The sequence below is a fragment of the Cryptomeria japonica genome, chromosome 10 (genome assembly GCF_030272615.1).
Source record: "Cryptomeria japonica chromosome 10, Sugi_1.0, whole genome shotgun sequence".
NCBI classification, from domain to species: domain Eukaryota; kingdom Viridiplantae; phylum Streptophyta; class Pinopsida; order Cupressales; family Cupressaceae; genus Cryptomeria; species Cryptomeria japonica.
Genome location: NC_081414.1, coordinates 790,882,555 through 790,905,254, shown reverse-complemented (window position 1 = coordinate 790,905,254; position 22,700 = coordinate 790,882,555). Strand labels below are relative to the sequence as shown.

The 22,700-nt window shown below is 37.5% G+C and overlaps 2 protein-coding genes across 2 annotated transcripts; one reads left to right on the top strand and one right to left on the bottom strand.

Annotated features, from left to right (window-relative positions):
• The first annotated feature begins 998 nt into the window (after nt 1-998).
• Nucleotides 999-1,591, top strand: LOC131859471 (uncharacterized). The gene has a single exon (XM_059213253.1). It carries the CDS (start codon nt 1,051-1,053, stop codon nt 1,399-1,401), a length of 351 nt encoding a protein of 116 aa, XP_059069236.1. The 5' UTR covers nt 999-1,050; the 3' UTR covers nt 1,402-1,591.
• An 8,264-nt stretch (nt 1,592-9,855) lies between these two features.
• LOC131039225 (enoyl-CoA delta isomerase 1, peroxisomal) lies at nt 9,856-11,161 on the bottom strand. Its single transcript, XM_057971933.2, has one exon. The coding sequence runs from the start codon at nt 10,974-10,976 to the stop codon at nt 10,284-10,286; it is 693 nt and encodes a 230-aa protein (XP_057827916.1). The 5' UTR covers nt 10,977-11,161; the 3' UTR covers nt 9,856-10,283.
• Nucleotides 11,162-22,700: the final 11,539 nt, after the last annotated feature.

Here is a 22,700-nt window from a genome sequence, read left to right as displayed (position 1 = left end):
TTGACCAACCACCATTTTATTTTTCACCATTCGTTGTTTCTTGTAGATGTCAATTATTGGTAAAGGGATATGTCACCTAGAAGTTTTCTTTGACTCACCCAATTGAAAGTGACAAAATGCACTAATATTTGGAAAGATATATAAAATAGTCAAAAAAATTAATTAGGCACCTCAAGAATGATATCTCTCAATGTGTTGTACATATATTTTTTAAAGATATGGGGAAGAGAGACCAATACTTGAGCATTGTCCAATTGTTGTTATAGGATTTGTTTATTTAATGCTCAATATTTTTAATATTGAAGTGCTAGTAGTTTCGATTTTAACGTTGTTAGCGTTGATCATGGGTATTAATAATTGAATGAAATATGTAACTTAGATCTAAAATGTAACAAATCATGTGATGTTACATTAGTGTACCAATAAAATATGACAGTGCATACTACGTGTCTACTTTTTTTAGGAGTTATTTTAGACACCTCAACCAAAAACATGGTAGTGTGGCATCATATTTGACAATATAAATCTGAAGTTGAGTTATAAACAGAAGACTTGCCAAATAAATTTATGTAATTTAAATTAGAAATGATTCAAAATTACCACCTAAAATTTTGTGAAGGAAAAAATCAACTAACGGTTTCTCTCCCTATGCTAGTTACATTAGCATGTGAATATCAACATCGCAAGGTGTAGAGGGTTGATAATCTCGCGACTCCAGCGGCAGAGAATAAAAGTCTTGGTGGTTCTTGTTACCTACCGTCACGCGTCTCAGCATTCAATGCAATAACATATGATACTCAATTTGCCAGCGAAGCCACCGTCCAAAATGTCTCTCTCTGTGAGCACCTCCAAAAGAGTGAAGCCCATGCTAATTGTTTATTATTCACAAACATATCTATATCGTTTTCCCCGACCTCCCATCATATTCGTGATCCTATTCATTGCGAATTGACCCCGCTTTGTTTCGCTCTATATAAGCTCTGTGTGTGGTCCAGCTTTGTCATTAGTTTTTCAAGTCGCGAGTTGGAGATCTCTTTGGAGGTGCTTGAAATGGCTGAAATCTCTCATAGGATACACAACAGAAATGGCAAGGAAGAAGAAGAAATGGGATTGGAGGGGCATTTTCACAGGCTAATCCGTATGTTAGAAGATGTAGAAGATGAACCAAATGTCACCGATGAGGAGCTCCTCTGTGGCGTGATGAAAAGCTTGGAACAAGAGATCACTTCTTGTTGGTCTACTGATAATGAAACATCTGTGGAGGCTGATATTCGATCTCTTGACGTCGAGGAGTCAGGGAATGAAATGGGTTTTCCGTTTATTGCAATGGATGATGATCTGGACATCCCACCGAGCCCCTTTCTGATGGAATTGCCTCCTTATTCTACTGGTGCTCAGTAAATCTTATCAGAGGTGTGGTGTTTCCAAGATTAAGATTATATTGACTCTTAACTTGATGGTTAGTGAGAATATTAATGACGATGGGCAGGCAGGAAAAAGATTTCATAGTTGTAACTTGTGATGGTTTCATTTGAGATCTTCAAATGAGATTCCAAGACGCACAGAACTATTTGTGCCATTTAAAGCTGTAGATTGTAGATTATTGTTGTAGATGTATGCTTGTTAAATGTATTTATAGTTTTAATTTAGGCTTCATATTATATAGAGTATTATACAAAAAAAAGTTACATGTAAGATTAATGAATGTGTTCATTTTGAAAAGTATCAGGCCTCTTATTTTTCATGGCATGACACTATATTAATCACATATCAATTTGTAATGAGAAGGCTTATAATCATAGTGATGTATAAACGAATATGATTCTTGTTGAATGTGAAGTAGCTATGTAAACTTCAATTGAGTTTTCTCATTTCAATAGGAGTAGGAGTAGAATTGATGAGAACACAATGACAATCCAAGCACTTTGTTAATAATTTCATTATAACAGTCAATTATTTTCAGTCAATATCATACAAAGCAAATTTTTTAATTGTTAAATATTTATATCATTCATGGATCCATATAATAGGTACATAAAGTTATGGGATAGGTGAAAAATAATAAGATAACAAATCTTGATATGTCAATGGATGCGAAGCCATGTTGATTTATGTTTGTGATGATAATGCTTGCTCTTTTTATCATTAATCCATGTGGTTTATGGATCATCAATTCTAGTAGCACCCTACTAAATTTTTAGGTTCTTTGGTCTTGCCTAACCTTGCATTTTTCTCTAAGTATAAAAGACCTAAACGAATTAGCAGTCACCGTCAACCCTAAGACTCTTTCTTGTTATGTTTTGCAGGAGACTTGCAACACTTGGTAGTTGATCTTTAAGTCATAACCTTAAGATTCCTTATGATGTTTATTACCAAATATATTCCCTAGAAACCATCCTATCCTATTTAGTTTAATTTTTCCTAAGTCTACAATCTAAGAAAGGGCTAGTACAAGGATGACACTTGGCAGCATGTCATGTGCGTGGAAGCTCCAAAGGTCAATGCTTTGTTAGAGCCACATTGTTGCATGATGATGCCATCTATCTAGTAGGCCCCAATCTTTTGCAAATCCAACTAAACAGATAGTCCAACAAAGCAACCTCTCATTGCTTGGATGCTAGCATGAAGAATGGTGCATCAAAGCTTACCAGGCATTGTGTTGCTATCATACCATCTTCCACTAATATCTAATGTCAAAAGAGAGACGTTTTTCTTTCAAATTTCTATCTGTATGCTTGGCCCAACTATTGCTCAGTTGTGAAAATAATTGCAAATAATTTTTATTTATTTAATACTAATTTTATTTTCAACCTTAATATTTGTTGATGTTCTAGTAATTTCATCCTTAATGTTAGTATTCTTTTTAAATATATTAAAATGATATCATTTTAATTTTTGTGGAAAATTTATGACCCTAATATTAGAATACTATTTTGGTGGGATATTTCTTTTATTCAACTAGTTCATATTATTTTCTAAAGCATGATACAAACATAGTGGATTATGTAAAAAAAATTGTTTGCAAGGTGTTTCATCTTTGCACACTCTACTTAAATATCACTCTCAATGATCAAATACTCAATAGTAATTTTAAAACTTGTTCCTAGAAAAAAGTGGTGATTAATGAAGTCAATTTCTTTCCTAAATGTGTTCACTAAAGATTCTCAAAATACTAAATAGTGTAAAGGTTTAGATTCATGTTGAAGAGCTTGACGTGTATGTACACCATCATGTACAAGACCTGTTTGAAGCACTTTAGAATTTTTTACATAGAATTCGATTTTATTTTCAAATGTTTTAAGAAATAATAGACAGATTAATAAGAATAATAGATAGGCTAACATTCAAACTTGAAACTTATTTCCACATTCATGATGGAAAGATTCAAATTCTATAAGACTTGTAAATTGTCATTCTAAAATACTCTCTAAGATAAAATCATGTTGATATTAGTTATGATACCAAATTCAAAATGTCCAGAATCATTTTAATTTAATGTTAAATGGGATGCAATTTCAGCTATTATAAATTATTTTTAATATTGAATATTTTTGTACTACTTAAAAAGTGTTTTTCTTTAATTTCTATCTTATAAATAATACATTTAATAGAATATTTATTTTTTATTATTTTCTATATAATTAAAATCTGAATGTGAAGAATCATAATGGGGAGAGTGCAGAACGTTGGTAAGAATGGACAAAATTTGGAAGGAGATGTTGAAGATAATAGTCGTGAGAGAGATTAACCCTTGTATAGACGTGACAGAGGAAGTAGAAATTGATCAGGAATTAATGCATAACCAAGCAATCATCTGTAAGATTGTGGGGAAGAGAAGGTCGAGGGTATTAATCAAAAACTGGATTGACCAAGACTAGAAATTTGATTGCATTATCAAATTTATTACCGAAAATTTCTTTACGATGGTGTTTTCTCTAGAAGATGATAGGAATAAATTTTTACAAAGAGGTGTATGGATGGTGGAAGAAAGCTCTCTGTATATTCAGTTATGGACCCCTAATTTTAACCCTTTATTATACTATCCCTATGAAACCTCGATATGGATCTGATTATTAAACCTTCCTATTGAATATTGGAATGAGGAGTGTTTGGACAAAATAGGGCGATCGCTTGCAACACTAATGGAGGTCGACGAAGATATCTCAGATGGAGACATGTATGTGTACGCCCGATTGAAGATAGCCGCAATCAGGAAAGCGCCAAAACAAATTTGTTTGGTTGTCAACGGGCAGAATTGGATGCAAAATATCGAAATAGAGGAAAGCAAAAAATTTTGCCTGAGATTTAGGAAGAGAGATCACTGTGAATTAGATTGCAAGGTGGGATTAATAAATGAATCTAGATGGACTCCCAAAAGAAATAAGGTGGAGAGCAAGCCAAAAATGGCAGTTAATTTGGTTACTGAAGGAGTCGTAGATAAGGTTGTTGCAATGACGGGGGCAATCGATGGTCTAAGTCCGAAGAAGGCTTCGGTGGACATCGGACAAAACACGACCCACACCCTGAGTCCTAAGGAGATCCCATCAGAGGGGGCTAAGGGTCTCAAGGAAGTAGGGCCAATGCCAGACATGTCATCGGTCCCGTGCATTAAGGGGTGCCCAAGTTCTTCGAGGAGGACGATAGATAAGGAGGACTCAAGGGAGTTGTTGTCAGAAGGTGAATGGTTCTCGGAAGGAGACGACCAGGGGGAGGATATCCTAGATATAATTGATAGGAGATGTCTTAGTCAATTGGCAGCATCTCAGATTGGTTTGTCGAAGAAGAGGGAAGATGAAGCTTTGAAGAAGGGGTTTCTGAGGAGCCAAGATCTCCCTTGGAGAGAAATGAGATTCCTCTCATGGAATGTTAGGGGACTCTTGGCCCCTAACAAGAGAAGACTATTTAAACATAGCCTCATTAAGAAGAACCCAAAGATCATCTTTATATAAGAGACTAAGTTTAACCAAGATAGTGGTGCCAATTTTGTGAAGTATTGTAGTCTATGGGAAGGAATTTTTCAGGATGCCTGTGGTCAGTCAGGAGGGTTGGTAGTTATGTAGAACTCAAAACACTTAATTGTGTTGATTATTGAGACAGGGAGATATTGGATGATGGGCGAAGGGCGTATTATCAACTCTGATTTCTCTTTTCAAATTATCAATGTGTATGGTCCCTATAAGACAGAAGCTAAAGAGTTTTTATGAAGCACACTGATGGAGTTGATGAGAAGGAAGAACTTCAAAAATTGGATTGTTGGTAGGAATTTTAACGCGATTTTAAGTTTGAAGGACAAAGCGGGAGGTTTGGTTAGGAATAGCAAAGTTATGGTGGATTTCAATAGATTTGTGAATGAGTCGCATCTTTGAGATATTGAACCCAACAATGGAAGGTTTCACAAACATATCGGAGAGGTTGGATCGATTCCTCATTTCAAATAATTGGGTGGAAAGTGAGAATTCCTTCTTGGTATTGATCCTGCCCTTTCCAGCCTCAGACCACTTTCCCATTTTGTTGAAGGTGGATATGCATGATCGCAAAGGGAAAAGCTACTTCAAGTTTCAATCTATGTGGTGGCGAGATCATTCCTTGATCGAGCATTTGGAGAGATGGTGGCGGGAGAGTAATTGTTTCAAGGGTGCGCTTAGCTATAGCTTCACCTGCAGGCTGAACTTTATAAAATAGAGACTAAAGGAATGGAATGTTAGATAGTTTAAAAAACATTTTTGTTGAAAAGGCACGAATAGAGGAGGATTTAGAGAGTTTGAATTTCATTGTCATTGCAAACAGGATGGGGCCTATAGAATACATAAAGGAGTATAACCTTAAAGGAGAGTTAGCAAAGATCCCAGCGAGGGAGGAAGCCTATTGGAAAGACAAAGCCCAAACCATGTGGCTTAAGTTGGGAGATTCCAATTCTAGTTTCTTCCATGCATCGGTTAAAGCCAAGACGAGCTTGAATAAGATCGATAGAATCAAGAATGAAAGGGGGGAGTGATGTTATGAGTTGGATGAGATTGGAGCAAAGGTGGTCAGTAAATTTGAATCGGTACTCTATAATTCAATAAGGATACAAGATGATGAGAAATGTCTAGAGGTGCTTGAAGGGATTCTTAAGCTGGTCACATCAGCAGACAATGATTTTTTGAATGATAAGTTTTGAAGAGAATGGACTAGTAAGGCAGCTTTTGATCTGCATCCGAACAAGTCTCTGAGACCAGATAGATTTCCGGCCAACTTCTTCCAACGCTATTGGTCATTAATGGGAGAGGATATTTTTCAAACTCATGGAGGATATGAGGAAACATAAAAAAAATTGTTAAGAGTATGAACAACACATTGGTGGTGTTGATCCCGAAGAAATCTGATTGTGAATTTATGTTAGAATATAGACCTATCTCTCTATGTAATGTCATCTTCAAAATCTTCACCAAAGCTCTGGTTAATAGACTCAAGAAGATATTACCCTCCATTATTGCAGAAGAACAAAATGGATTCACTCCTGGTAGGGATATTACTGATTGCATTATTCTAGCCTCGGAGGTATGTCACTTAGCTAAAAGCAATATGCTCCAAGGTATGGTGATTAAGTTAGATGTATGTAAAGCATATGATAGGGTTTCTTGGAAATTTTTGGTCAAAGTTTTAGGAGGACTTGGATTCTCTAAAGAATGGATTAATACTATCATCTAGCTTGTATAACTAAACCTAGATTCTCAATCATGGTAAATGGATCTCTTTTTGGTTTTTTTAAATCACATAATGGTCTTAGATAGGAGACCCTCTATCCCCCTTTCTCTTTGTCTTGATGGTAGAAGCATTAAGCTGGATGATCAAAAGCACTAGAAGGTGCAGAGTGTGGAAAGGTATTGAGGTTCATGAAGGGCTGGGACAAATCACCCACTCCCAATTCGCAGATGATACCATACTTTTGCGGGGAAGCTTCTATTTGGGAGGCTCGGGCTATCAAACACACACTAGAGCAATACTCAGGGGTATCCGGTCAAGTGATGAACAAAGACAAGTAGGAAATTTTCTTCTTCAACACAAGTAAGAAAGCCCAAAATAAGATTGTTGCAATATTGGGATTCAATATTGGAAAGCTTCCTTTTAAATATTTAGGAGTCCCTCTTTTCGAAGGGGTGGGTAGGAATACTCTATGGTTAGAATTGGTGGACAAATGTCAATCTAAAGCCAGCAGTTCGCAGAATAAGTGGCTATCTCAGGCAGGTAGGATTGTGATGTTACAAGTGGTTCTATCAGTCGTCCCTATTTACGTGATGTCATGCTTCAAGATTAATAGGGAAACAATAAAGAAGATAGAGAGTATCTTTAAGAAATTCATATGGTCAGGTTCCAAGGAAACGAAGAAGATTCCTCTGGTCAAATGGGACACAATGTGTGGGAATAAATCAGAGGGCAGGGTGGGCATGAAAAGTAAGTCCCTACAAAATTATGTGTTAGGGGCCAAGTTAACGTGGAAAATGTTTAAACCACCAAACAAGTTGTGGTGTAGGGTTATGAGATATAAGTATTTGGATATAGATGACCCATCGAGAATACTTACTATGGCCAATTCCTATGGAGGTTCTTCAATTTGGAAGTTTTTATGGGAGAGTAGAAGAATCATTACAGATCATATTTCCTGGAAAGTTGGCAATGGAAGGAAGGAAGGGATCTAGAGGGACTCATGGAATGGAGGGGTGGCTCTACAAGATATCCTTGTAGACAAGACTGTTATTCCAATTCTAGAGGACATGATAGGCAAATATGTGGTGGATTATATTCAGAATATAGGGTTCATGGGGGACAAGGTTTGATGGTCCTTTGAAGATGGCATCTTGATCAACATCAATGATAAAGAGAAAATACTGTCAAAGATTGAAGGAAGATAGGTTACGGTGGGTAAGGAGGAAGACGAGATTATATGGTGTGTGGCTTCTTCAAGAGAATATAGTGTAAAATTGGGTTATGAATTGATGAAGAAGCGGTCGGGAGAAAGATGGCCTACAGACCTTTGTTGGAACAATAGGGTAGCACCAAGAGCAGGAGCGTTCCTATGGGTCGCTCTCCATGATAATATATTAACAGGGGAGAGGCTAAAAAAGATAGGGATTGCGGGGCCCAGTGTATGTCCGTTATGTGTGAATGCATAAGAGGATGCCAACCATTTGTTATTCAGATGTTGGTTTAAAACCTTATGTTAGGATTGGTTTTTGTCCTTGGTTGGATGGTAGACTGCCAAACAGCAAAATATGTTTGACTTCCTGAGTAGTTGGTCATTATGGAGAGGAACTCTATGTGGGGAGATATATGGATTGTGGGACCATCTATGATCGTTTAGAAGGTTTGGAAAGAGAGAAACTCTTGGATATTTAGAGATAACGCACACTCGGTTTGCTAGGTAATTGAGGATATTGAAAAAAAATATTTGTGAAGTGATGGCTAGAGTGCGGGAAAAGAAAGTTAAATTTATCTCTAAATGGGATGAGGACATGCAGAAAATCTGGGAATATCTCAAAGTCCCGGAGGGATTCTCCCTATTCAAGAAGGAGGATAGGAGGAATGTTAGATGGTGGATACCTCGAGCAGGATGGGTCAAGCTCAACTTTGATGAAGCGACTCAAGGTAATCCAGGAATGTCAGGATTTGGGAGCATTATCAAAAATGAAAGGGCGACCTTCTTTGGGCAACATACGATTTTTTGGGGACTTCCTCTAATAATGATGCGGAGAGGGAAGCCTTTCTGAGGGGACTTAAGCTATGTGTAGCAAAAGGATTCCAGAAGGTGGAAATTGAAGGCGACTCTCTGCTATGCATAAATGCTATCAAGAAAAATCAAGCCATACGTTGGAGGATGAGACAATGGATGGAGAAAATTAAGGTTTGGCTGGATAAGTTGGTTGACTATTTGATCACCCATACATTCAAATAGGGCAATAAAGTTGTTGATCTACTAGCGAATAAGGGAGTGGACGGTCTTTCGGAAGACATGGTGATAGGATAGGAGGATATGTGGTTCGAGTTGAGCCAAATGGTAGAGTCAGAGAGAGATGATGGCTCAACATCCCTGAGGCAAGGGATCAAGGCAGTTTGATAGAAAGTGGAGGTCCCCCTTTCGTAGTTCGTAGTCTGAAAAAGGTGCCAAAGTATGAGGTTGATAAAAGGCGGTAGAGGCTTCTAGGCCAGAGATAAGGATAGTGAGTATGGCGTTTGAAGCACTTGGATGTTTATGTGAGGAAGAGACCCGAAAACCAATATAGAAGGCTCTTCATGATTGGCAACAAGCAGACATCGAGAGTGATGGAAATGATAATGGACTCCTGCCTAGGGGGTGGCCATTGCCACGACAAGAAGGTCTTCAGTATTTTATTTCATGCCATTGATCAAGCCACCAAATCTGTCGAGCTAAGTTCCAGGTGGGGAACGAATTTGTTATTATGTTGTATAGATGTATGGGTAGTTAATGAAGGTCTGGTAGTAGGGTCTGTTTATGGGGTATCAATGTAAAGGTATGTGGTTAGGAAGGTGGCTCTGGGTTTTGTAATAGATCAGAGGTGAAAAGTTTCTATGTAATTTCCATATTATGAAGGCAATATAGGGAGCTATCCCCATAAAGATAGCACTTATCTAAAAAAAAAATCTAAATGTGAAAAAACTATTTATCAAAAAGAAGAAAAAAAAGAAAAGATTATATGAATGTTCCCCTTGAATCTATTGGTACAATTGCTATTTACTCATTAATTAAAATTCATTGATACTCAATTATTAGATTACCTTAAAGAAATCTAAGTTTCTTTAATTCAACATAATCCCACCAGATTTTTTTAAAAATATTCTATTAAAAATATGAAATTTTCACATTTGAATATCGTAAACTTTTTCCCTTATAGCAAGGACGAGGAAATTCTTTTAATCCTACTTTGCCTTTTCAAAGTTCTAACCTCGAATTAAAACAGTATCCTAAATATAGTACTCGTACAGATTCGAAGTTTTTCCTCACAAGCGGCACACGCAACGAAAACAATTTTGTGTGGAAACGAAATCCTCGAGAACAGACAGTTTGGACTTCATCGAATTGCAAAAACTAATATGCGAATCGACTCGCTGGTGGCCGTCATTTATATATTGCAGAGAGACAGATAGTTCCATATCAAGGAAAAGCCCACTACGCTTTTAAGATTGCTATTTTTCTTGCAGTTTAAATTCCTCCTTATTCATCAAAACACTTAGCCTACATTACCTGGTAATTTTTCACATCAATATCTATACTACTACTAAAATGACTATGCAAAGCGATAGGAATCTCGATGTGCATCGAGCTCTTCCACAACACCAGGAAAGGCACTCAACCTCAGCCCTCTATAAACCTCCCTCTTCCATCCCCTACCCACCATCTTCTCCGCCTCTCTCACCGCCGTCTCCAAAGTCTCCGCCGGGTCCTCGCAAACGCCATCTAACATTCCTCTCTCCATGCCCATCTGCGCACTCAGTTTACGGGCTCCCAACACCACGTCGCGCAGGGCGGCAGGGTGCAGCTTGCTACGAATGAGCGCCATCAGACTCCGAGGAAGATGCATTCCGTGGTCCAGTTCGCTCATGTACAGCACGGACCGCCCCTCCGTCATGAAACGGTAGTCGTGCGCCAGCGCCAGGATTAGCCCGCCCGCCGCCGCGTGCCCGCCGATGGCCGCCACGGTGGGGATGCCCACCCTCATGAAGGTCGCCAACACGTTCTCGAATTTGTCCCTTATTATGTCCAGACGGGCGTTGGGATCCTCTGCAATCCATCGCAGGTCGAGGCCGTTGGAGAAGTATTTGCCTTGGCTGGCTGTGACGAGGGCCGCCGCGTCGGGGGATTCCTCCACCTCTTTCAAGGCGCCTGAAATGGCGTCTAGTGTTGTGGGATTAAATCTGTGATCGTCGTCTCCCAGCAATGTCAGAATGAACACCTTGCCTCGCTTCTCTAGGCTGCACATTGTCTCTGCCTCTGCCTTTATAAACACCCAAACAATAAAAGTAACAAAGAAGGCTAATTTCTGTCGATTTCTCTGTGGACTGGTAATGAGATTGCAAATGAGCCGTTGTATTTAATAGAGGCAAAATAGTTCATCCTTTTGCTTGTGGAGGACTCTCTCTGGCTTTGTGTCCTTCCTACTCCAACGCTGGGAGGTTTACCTAATAATTTAGGTTGGTTGGTTTGTTGGCCGGTTACCTTGGCTTCTGTCTTCTCTACATTAATAGAAGATTTGATGCATTGGTCATCGAAAAAAACTTGTAGTCAATGCTCATAGGTAAAAACTTCGAGTATGGATTGTGTATTTTAGGTTGGAAAACGTACACCCAACTACTATATTCGGTTCACCGGTTGGTTCCGCTCATACAAAAGCTCTCCCTGAATCCAACTATTGATTCGATACCGCTTGCTTGGTATAGTTATTGCATTCATTACATATTTCAGCAATCAGACAGGGCGCAGCTGCAGTGAAGACTTTTATTTATGAATCTCATATCCTTATATACCTCTATTTAAAGCTTGTTCTTATCAAGAAATTTATTACCTTACAACAACCCATGCTCAATAATGCTCAAAGACTTTTATTTATGTTTTTATTTTTCCTTTTTATTATTTTTTAATATTTCAAGGGATCTTTTTAGTTAAGTGTCAAAGTCTGAGTGGTATTCATTTCACCAGAATTCATCTAGGACATGATTACAGCTCCATCCGTCTGTTATGATGTTGAGATCTTATAGTCAACAAGAATCGATCTTTGATGAATTTGATGAACTCAATTAATATCTTAAAAAATTTGAAAAGTAGAATTTTTTTAAAATAATGATGTTATATATATATATATATATATGTGGTTTTTTAAACAAATAATTTAAAAATTATGGTATGGAAGAGGGGGTATTTGGATTATTGAGCTCTCTTAGGTCTATGTTTACACATGTTTGTGTCTATCATTACTTTTCTTATTATATTTTACCAAGAATTTAATTAAACCATCACATCTATTGTAGTTTTTTTAGTTTTGGTTGTTTATGATTTTTTTTTTTTTTTCAATCGCTTCAAATATTGGTATTTTAACAATTGATAGTACTATTGTTGGTTTAAACAAGTAGGATGGTTCCACTCCAAAGATTCCTCAAAAAATCATATTGAGGGTATTTCACAAGGCATGTCATTTGACTCCCTAGTTGATGTTGTTTTCACCATCCTAGATTTTTATAGAACTTGGAAATGAGTAGACGTTTTCACTTTAATAGGGCATTTGGTTCAAAAGGTTCCATCTAAAAGAATACTCTAGGAATATGTTAACAAGGATCAGGGCCCTTGTGAATTTAGGCTTCACGTTGTCTAGAACCTTATTAAGAAATTTTATTTTTGGATTGTTTTACCCAATCACATGGAGCCCAATTTCAAGATTGCACCATGATGTATGCATAGTTCCTTTTTAGCATTTACAACATATGTCTATATGATTTTGTCATCCTTGAGGAGAGAACTCTTTAGATCCTTGATTACCTGTTGAATTTTATATTTTTCCTTTACTTTGCTAGAATTTATTTTATTATTTTGTGGCCTCTTGAGGCCATGTTATTATGTGGTATTGAATATTTTTTGGCTTATTTGTAATAAAAAATCATCAAGTTAGGTCTTTGTAAGAACCTAAAAGAGATGGTTGATATCCAAATAGATAAAATTTAGCATTATCAAAAGGTTAGTTACCTTGACTAGTACCTATTATAGAAGTGAAACTTAAAATAATAAGGTCAAGCATTACGCTTTGATTTCTCCCATGACCACGAGCTTGTACCCAAGCCTGAAAATGGATAAGAATTACAAAAATAAATAGAATATTGTGTCAAAATACCCACCTTTTAATGCTAGGGTACCTCCAAAAGATCTTTTTATTTATGCAGTAAAAATATTAGATAAAGGAAATAATTTGAACCTCCCTTCTCCTCATGGAGAGTTGTCTAAGGATTTGAATAAGCCTAAATTTATCAAAAATCTTCTCTTAGCAAGTATATTGTTGTGGCCATAAGAGGTATTATCAAACTCAACTCCCCCTTTTTCTATGGCTATTTCAACATGATCCCTGAACCTAGGTAGTATTTTTGGTTAATGAATAATATGTTATGAATAAGAGAAGGAATTCCATGCCACTCATACATTTGGGAAGTTTCACTCCATTAAAAGTTAGAGAACTTCTACAAAATACTTATGCAGCTCTAGATGAGCTCAATAGAGATAACAAGTCTTTAGAATAAATCTTTTGTCCTAGAATGTCTAAGGTCTAAAAAAATCAACAAAAATATGTAGTGTAGGATGATAAATAAACATTTTTTTAAACCTATAATATTCAACTGAGACCGGACATTTTTTTATTATAGGAAACAAAGATCAAAGATGAAGATGTTAGTGTTTTTTCTAGGAAGTTTCAATCCTGGAAATGCAGTATGGTGGGAGCTCAAGGTGCCTCTAGAGGCCTTGCAACTCTTTGGAAGGATTCGGTGATAGATGTGGTAGTTATTAGAGCCACTCGGTGGTTGCAGTGGTTGAAGATTAAATCAATGCAGCTTCAAACAAGTTTTTTCCTCATCAACGTCTATGGGGCCAACAACACAAACATGAAAGTGCAAGTGTGGGATGAGCTGTCAGAATTATTGAGGAATGATTTCCTCATCAACGTCTGTGGGCCCAACAACACAAACATGAAAGTGCAAGTGTGGGATGAGCTGTCAAAATTATTGAGGAATGATAGGGAGAACTTATTTATCCTTCGAGGAGATTTTAATGCTCTGCTCCACCCTTCGAATAAAATGGGTGGTGTAGGTTGGAATAGGCAGAGCCAAAGAGACTTCAGTTCTTTTTTCATGAGTTCAGGACTAATCGAGATACCCTTTAGAACAAGGGAGTTCACCTGGACCAATAGGAGGAGTGGTTTCCTAAATATCGTTGAAAGATTGGACAGGTTTTTCATAGCTGGAGACTGGTCGGAGAGTCATTGGAACAATGATGCTGAGATTATACCTATCACGGGGTTAGATCATTATCCCATCTGCCTGAGAATTCAAGAAGACAACACCCCAGAAAGATGCCCTTTCAAATTTGAGGCAATGTGGCTTCGGGACAGCAACATAAGAAATCTAGTTGAATAGTGGTGGAAGCACAATCCGGACAATCCAGCTAACAAAGCTTTCATTTTCTTCAAAAAACTTCAGTTTTTAAAGGAACAATTTAAGAGATGGAATAGAGAAACTTTTAGGAATATTTTCAAAGAAAAGACAGAATTTAAAGAAGACTTAAAAGCTCTGCATCAACACATTATTAGCCAAGGAATGGATGGAGAATCCTTTATAAAAGAGAAACTGTTAAGCAAAGGATACTCGGAGGTGTTAGCAAGAGAGGAAATCTTTTGGAGACAAAAGTCTAGAGAGACTTGGTTAAAAGATGGAGACAGAAATACAAAAATTTTCCATACTTCAGTCAAAGTGAGAAGATCCCAAACAAGATTTTTTCTATAAATAACAAAGAAGGGGAGATAGTTCCAGATCTAAATCAGATAAACCGGGAGGCAGTTCAACATTTCTCAGAAATTTTCAATGGAGTGGGAAACTAGAGAGAAGACATGCCTCAAATTTTGGGGGTCATTCCTTCAAGTGTAAAGGAAGATCACAATAAAAGGTTAATGGAGTCGGTGTCATTGGATGAGGTAAAGCAAGCTATTTTTGGTCTAGGATCGAACAAATCTCCAAGGCCGGATGGTTTCCCAGCCCTCTTTTTTTCAAAAGTTTTGGCACATCCTAGCTGAGGACATTTTAGGAGTTGTGGAGGAATCAAAGATGGGAGGGTTTGTTTTATAATACTTCAATAACACTTTCATAGCCCTGATTCCAAAGAAGGTTGAGGTAAATTCTTTTGATGACTTCCGCTCGATATCCCTATGCAACACCATCTATAAAATCATTTCTAAAGTCATGGCAGATAGACTAAAACCAGTTTTGGATTTAGTCATATCAAGCGAGCAAAGTGGATTTGCTCCAGGCAGGTCTATATATGAAGGAATAATCCTTGCACATGAAGCTATTCATTCCATTCGGACAGCAAAGACAGAAAAGATGATGATTAAGGTGGACATAAGGAAAGCTTATGATGAGGTGAATAGGGATTTTCTCATGAAAGTCCTCTGGAGATTTGGTTTTAGCAAGGAGTGGATAGCATGGGTGAAAAGCTATATTAGCTCCCCTAGATTTTCAGTCATTATTAATGGAAGCCCTCAGGGTTTTTTTTAGTCTAATAAAGGCATAAGGCAAGGTGATCCTCTCCCTCCGTTTTTTTTCATCATCATGGTAGAAGTGCTTGGGCATTTTATTTCCAAGAAATGGGAAGAAGGGGTCTGGAAAGGTGTCCAAATTGCAGCAGGAGTGAATCCGATAACACATTTGCAATTTGCAAATGACACCTTTTTAGCTGGAGATGCTACAGCAAGGGAAGCTAGGGTAATGAAAGAGACCCTGGATATATATGAAAAAGCTTCAGGTCAAAAAGTAAATTGGAATAAATCTGAAATATTATTTTTTAATACTAAACCTTGTAAGTAGAGGGAAGTTTTTAGAATTTTGGGCATGAAAGTGGGGTCTCTTCCAGGTAAATATTTAGGAATCCCCTTCTTTGGAGGCGCAAACAAATCAGATTTGTGGAAGAATCTAATTGATAGCTGTATAAATAAAATGGACGGGTGGAAAGGTAGATGGCTAACATCAGCTGGCAGAATTTTAATGTTGAAGACTGTAGTGTCAACTATTCTCATTTACTCCATGATGTGTTTAAAAATCCCAAAAAAGGTTATTAATTCAATTCAACAAAGGATGAAAAAAATCTTTTGGAATGGGGCAAATGATCAAGATAAAATTCCACTATTCGAATGAGATAAAATATGTCAGGCAAAGATTGCAGGGGGTGTTGGTTTGAGAGACTGGCATAAAATGAATACTGCCTTAGGGGCTAAACTGGTGTGGAACATTTACACTAATCCAAATCAGATGTGGGTTAAGGTGTTAAGTGAAGATGGTAAAATGGTTAGCAAGGTGAATTCAAGTGGTTAGTGCACAAATAAAACATTAAAAGATATTAAAACATAAAACATGCATAAAACCATATAAAGACATGAATAAAATGCATATACCTTGCAAACCTTTACCTCTCCCTCGGATTGAGCCTTTGGTGAAGTTGAATAGCGCCTCTCTCTTCAACTTGATCAGATGGGCTCCTCTTGCTTGCTTGATGTGGATGGCTCTCCAAATGTGCATAATATGATTGATGGGAGGATGATATGGATGGATAAGTGACTAAGTGATGGATGAGTATGGATTTGGCTATAATTTGGATGCTTTGATGACCTTTTTGAACTCAAATGGGCAGGATAAGATTATTAAACTTGGAGATGAATAATGGAGAGATGGAGTCCTCAATTTATAGGAAGAGGAGAGGAAGAATGGATGTCTAGGATGGATTCAAGATGAAGGGCTAGGATTGCTTGTGAGCTCACACAAGGCCCAAGAGAGGGTGTGGAGACCAAGAGATATGCCTTAAAGACATTTCTTGTCTCCACACTCCACAAGGTGCATTGGGAAGACTCCCAAGGTACCTCGGGAAGAACAAGGTGCATTGGGAAGACTTCCCAATGTGCCTTGAGAAGAGCAAGGGATGTGACATTCCTTGGAGAATGGAGAGGAGGAATTAAAAATTCTCCAAAAAGGGATAAGCATAGTGATTGGAGGAATAAGAAGGAATTAAAAATTCCTTGGGAGAGGGGATGCCTAGAGGAATGTGAGATCTTGAAAATCTCACATTCACCTAGGAAAAGAGAATTTAAAGCTAGTGGTTGGATGGAAGGGACAAGAGTTGACTTTGTGACTAATCATGATGATTAGTCACTAGCAATTCATTAGGAAGGGGATTAGAGGAAGTGTTAGGTGGGATTAGGATTTGTAGGAGGATTTGACTAGGAGAGAGAATGAGTGGAGGGAATTAAAAATTAGAAGAATAAGGTTAAGTGAGTTTAGGGAGTTTCTAGAAGAATTTATTAGGTTAATGATGAATTAAGAAGATGATTTGTAGGAATCATGGGGGTTAACTAATTAATTGAAATTAATTAGCTAAGAGGGAGATTTGTGAGGATTTAATTTTTAGAAGAATAAAGCAAGGGATTGATTTATTAAATAAATCAGTCACATACCATAGTGACAATATTAATTATATTTAATTAATATTGAGGAGAATTTGAATTAACATAATTAATTAATTAATTATGTGAGGAATTAAAAATAATTAAAATAATTATTTTTAAGTGTCTACATTAAGAGCAAAATATTTGGATTCTCTAGAGGATCACAGAGTTTTCACAATTCGCAACCCCCCTAAAAGGTTTTCTATTTAGAATTTCATAATGGATTGTCGTAGGGTGGTCATGGACCATCTAACATGGCAGATTGGTAAAGGGACAAAAGCTATTTTGGGAGGATTCGTGGGCAGGTTTCTCTGCAATAAGAGATCTAGGAGACTTCTCAGAGACAAAGGAGATCACTTAGTGCAACTTTGGGGAGACAAAGTAAAGGATTACATGAGGTGCATTGAGGGTGAAATTGGAAAGGAATGGGTTTGGAAGTACCTTTCAACAACAGGTCTATCGGCTCAGTTGCAGCAAAGGCTCAGGGATGTTTTGGAGCAGAGAAATATCTCTCCTACATGCACAGAGGACAGAGTGATTTGGTGTGATGCTAGGGATGGGAAATATTCAATAAAATTGGGCTACCAATTTTTGGAAGGAAGGGAGGAGAACCACTAAAGAGTATGGGACCTTTTTTGGAGCAAAGAGTGCCTCCCGAAAGCTGGTGCCTTTGCATGGTTAGCTATCAAAGGTAGAATCCTAACAAGGGAGAGAAGAAAGAGGATTGGTTTTGTGGGCCCGACCAAGTGTGTGATGTGCAAAAAATCGGAGGAATCGATAGATCATTTGCTTCTGAACTATGAGGTAGCACAGAGGTGCTGGTCTAATCTTCAAGGGAATTTAAATTGGCAGGGCCCTCTTCAGTACTCCCTAAAAGAAGTTTTTGAAAGTTGGCCAAGGCCACCTAGTAAGTCGACCCTCTCAAGTGTCTGGAAAATTAGCCCCTCGGTAGTAATATGGGAGATTTGGAAAGAACGTAATTGAAGAATTTTTCAGGATAAGGCTGAGGATGTGAGGAGGATACTACTAAGAATCAACAGGGCTATTGAAGAGGTTGTAGGTTCAGCGGCATCACAAACTTTCTCAGTGACCACCCCCTTCACCTTAATGGATAGGAATATGTAGAAAGCTTGGCCGGGAATTAAAATCAAGCATGGATCTGTGGCAAACAACAAGGGGCAGAGTAAGAAAGTTTTGGAAGCTCAATGGAAGCCTCCAGAGAAGGGTTGGTTTAAAGTAAATTTTGACAGGGCAGCTCAAACCTCCAGAAGCTTAGCAGGAGCAGGTTTTACAATGTGGAATGATAATGGAGATCTAATCAAATGTGGAGCCAAAAGACTTAGGAAGAGCATGAACAATGAGGCTAAAGTGCAAGCAGCCCTTCTTGCGATTGGATTAGCTAGAAGCCAAGGTGTTCGAAATCTCCACCTTGAACTTGGTGACTCCCTAATTATAATCTAGGCTATAATGAATGGGGAGATAAAAGAATGGCACCTTCAAGGTTTTATTGCTATGATAATAGAGGAGTTAAATTTTTTTGAAATTTTCAAAATTAGTCATATTCGAAGAGAAGGCAATCAGACTGTTGACAAGCTATCCAAATGGGCTCTGTCTTTTGATTTAGAAGGTGAAGTTAAACTGGAAGACTTCCAAGGGATCACATCGCTGAGAGATGTGACAGTGCAATGAGTGGATGTTAGGCATGGGACGGGTAATGTCAGGAGGGTGATCTCACCTTGCAGCATTTTTCATGCGGCTCCCTCAATGGGAAAGTTGATTTAAAATCTCGCACAGATCAGGAAATGATGATCCATTAAATTTTGGCAATAAAATCAGAAATGGTGGCTTTCATGGGATGCACAACTTGTCATGATGTCCTTCTTCTCGAAAAACATTAAAAGTTTACATAAAGAAAAATGAGCAGGATAAGATTGAGAGCGGATGTAAGGAACCCCCGAGGTTTTTAGAGGTGCATCGACATGAGTAGAGGGATGGCATGTCACATCAACAACCAAGACTTGCGCATGGCCTATAAAGCTGAGGGCGGTTGTGCAAATTAGGGTAAAGTGTGAAGCAGAGAATTCTGAGAATCTCTAGCAAGATAAGAGGAGAATTTACAAAAGTGAGGAAGCTCACAATTCAAAACCATGGAGGCAAACTTCACAGTAACCACTAAAAAGAAGAAGAAGGGTTTTAAAGGAGCTTTGAGTAGAGATAGAATGTCGGGGCTGCTAAGATTCAAGGATGCAGAGATGATCAACATGGTGATGGAGGTTGTCAGACCTTTTTCATGGACAATGTCTCAAGGTGGAAGGTTAACTTGGACATCATTTTGATGGTAATAGATTGGGGTTTGGAAACCGGTGATAACACAGACACGGTTAAATGGGCAGTTACATCCATTTTTGAAGATGGAATGCTCAAAGGTTTGGACTCCATTCTGGAATGGGCGGTGCCTGGGGTAGGCTTTGATTACTCTGAGGGCTTTGCAGAAGCTAAGGATGCTGATGAATTAGGCATTTCTTTTTTCATCCAATGGATTGGGAAAGTTGACAAGGAGGCCTATGTTTTGGAAAGGGTGGGAGCTTGGGAGAACCTAAAGAAGATTATTCTGAAGCATGAGCAAGAAGCCAACGAGTTGACACGGGCATGGCCAGAGGCTTTTCCTAAAGGCAAGCTGTCAAGGGTGAGGAAATGAAGAGCTTTTGAGGTAAACTCCACAGGCGATGCTGGAGCAGCTCCGTTTTAGACCGGGATGATGGTTAATGTATACAAATAAGCCATGGTTAGTGTAATAAGGTAGTAACAGTCGGTCCTATATTGTGCTTAGTTTTAAAAGGCTAATTATAGGTGCCTCTTTTTCTGCAAAGTTTTAGTAGGGTCTGGGTAGTTTTTGGATATAGATGTTATGGGATTGCATCTCACCTTTTGGGAAGTCGTGAGAGCTGGACAATATGGTGGAGGGTTTTTGTTTAGGTGTCTTTGGATGTAAGGGTATTGAGGATTATGGATTTTGTATGGAAGAAAAAGACCATAATTGGGCAATTATGCAATCTGGAAGCTCGAAATTTTTTGATGTAATTTCTATATATTATAATGCAATAAAAAACTTATTATCGACCAAAAAAAAAAATTAGTAAATAACATAATTAAAATATGGAAGAAGAAAATTGAAATGAGCTCTGCAAGCAGCAGGTAGGAATCTCTTGGTGCAAAGGTGAAGGTGCAAGGTCCACCCCTATTGAGGGATGACTCTATTGTGGATGGGTACTTCCTATTGTTAGCTCATTATGTTGACTAGTATGCAAATAGTCATATATTATTCGTAGAAATGCATGATGAGGAGGTCTCCTAAGTGGTGGTGGGTCCTTCTCTACAATGCATCCAACTCTGGAACAAAAAAGTGTGGTAGACAAGAAGGATGTCAACCTTGACAACAATATAAGTGGGTCCTCTCCTACCTCAATTGTGTCATCTATCAACAATTCCCAAGGACTTTGGAAGGACCTTTTCAATAGTGAGTGTAGACACCTAAAATTGTTTTATCCTAATTAGATAAATATTTATTTATTTAATTATTTTAGCCTAAGCCATCTGAAAAATTAAGTAGATTTTTATTTATTTAATTAATTCAAAAATCCTTCTCTAGCCTTTCCCTATTTAAAAAAATATTTTTATTTATTTAAATTATACTTTCTCTAAATTAAATAAATACTTTATTTATTTAATTGACCCCACTTCCTCTATTAATTAAATCTAGATCTTTAATTATTTAATTAATTCATTAATGTTTTCCCTCCATGGACTTGTATTTATCTCTTAATTTTCCTTTAACTGCCTTCCTATTAAATTTTACCATTTTCCCTATCTACCCTTTAATCTTAGCCTACCAATTATTCTTTCACCTCTTAATCCTATCCCTTCATTTCCTAAGGTGTTCTCTATATAAGAGGATTCCTTCATCCTTTCATAACTCTAATCAACTAACGCAATCAAGAGACTTCACAACCACGGTCCATTCTTTGTTGAGCTCTTGTGCACAATACAAAATTTGAGAGCAATCATATCAAACAAGATCAATGGGGATCAAACTCTACCAAGCGTGTGCATGGTATAACCTTTTTATTTTGTTGTGATTTGCATGTTATAGTTTCTCCATTGGTGTATGTTGGATTCTTGTTTGTAGATCTAGGGTTTATGTGGTTGGATCATTGTTGGTTTTACAATAGTTTATCATTCCATTTTTACTATATGCAGTGGGTAGTGTCAGAAGTATGTGTTGATGTGTTGATTTGGTTGTCATTGATGTCAAACTTGTTGGTCTGATTTAGTCTAGAATGTTTATGGTGGAGAGTTATCTTGTTGTGTCATTGGTGCAATTGTTGTGTTGGTTGTTTCGAAAGTGCTTGGGTTCAGAATCTGTTGGTGGTATCGAGTGTTATTTTTATATTCATTAGATATAGTTTTTCTATGATGGATATGATGGTTCTGAGGTCCAGAAACATCTTTCTATTCTTCGGGTATTGTGGCATTGATTGTTTCTAGTTGTGAGATTCTATGTTTGACCTATCCTTAGGTCTAGATGTGTTTCGTGAAAGCATGGTTGATATGTTATGGGTCTCACCATAGTGTGTGGAGATCCATGTTTGAGTTTTTTGCATCAGAGTATATTTTGATCGATAATTGTTTATAAGGTTGTGTAGCGTGGTGATATGATTTTGGTTAGGTTCCGGTGATTGTTTTTGTTCAAAAATTATATTTCGATTTGGGATAACTTGGTTTAAGCTTTGATGATTTGTCTTGTATATAAGGCATATGTATATTTTGAGTTAGAGTGTGGTGTAGATGATGTGGTGAATAGAGAAGATCAGAAGAAGTGTGAGTAACGAAGAAGAGTTGTGTTCAAATGATATGCAAGCTATGGTAAGATTGTGATAGAGAGTTGAGATAGAGTGTTGGCAGTTGAGATCAAATTTGTGTCTGTGTTGATGTTGGTCACTTGATGCAAAGTTCAAGGAAAGCTTCATGATCAGGAGATTCTTCTTTTCATATCATTTTTTTGTATCTTGTCTTGAGTGTAGTTAGCTTCAAGTTTTGTAAGTCCTCTTTGTATCTTGCCCGATGAGCAATTAGCTTGGTGTGAAAGTTTAGAGCAGTTAGCTCTATCTTTGTAATCATTTCTACTCATAGTGGATATATTCTTTTGGGTAGGTGATCACCGTGGTTTTTCCCTATTTGGGTTTTCCATGTATAAATCTTGGTGTTCATGTGTTGGATATGTGTTGTTTGTGTAATTAATTATATTTCCTTTAACTTCTTTGGTTTTAAGCATCTGGAACAAAGTTTTGGACCCCTTATCCCCATGTTCAATCCAATTCAATTTGGCCCTTGTCTTCAATCCCTGTATTTTGACATTTTTAATTTTCCTATAATACTCCTACCATAAGAGGAAGTGTGAGCAAC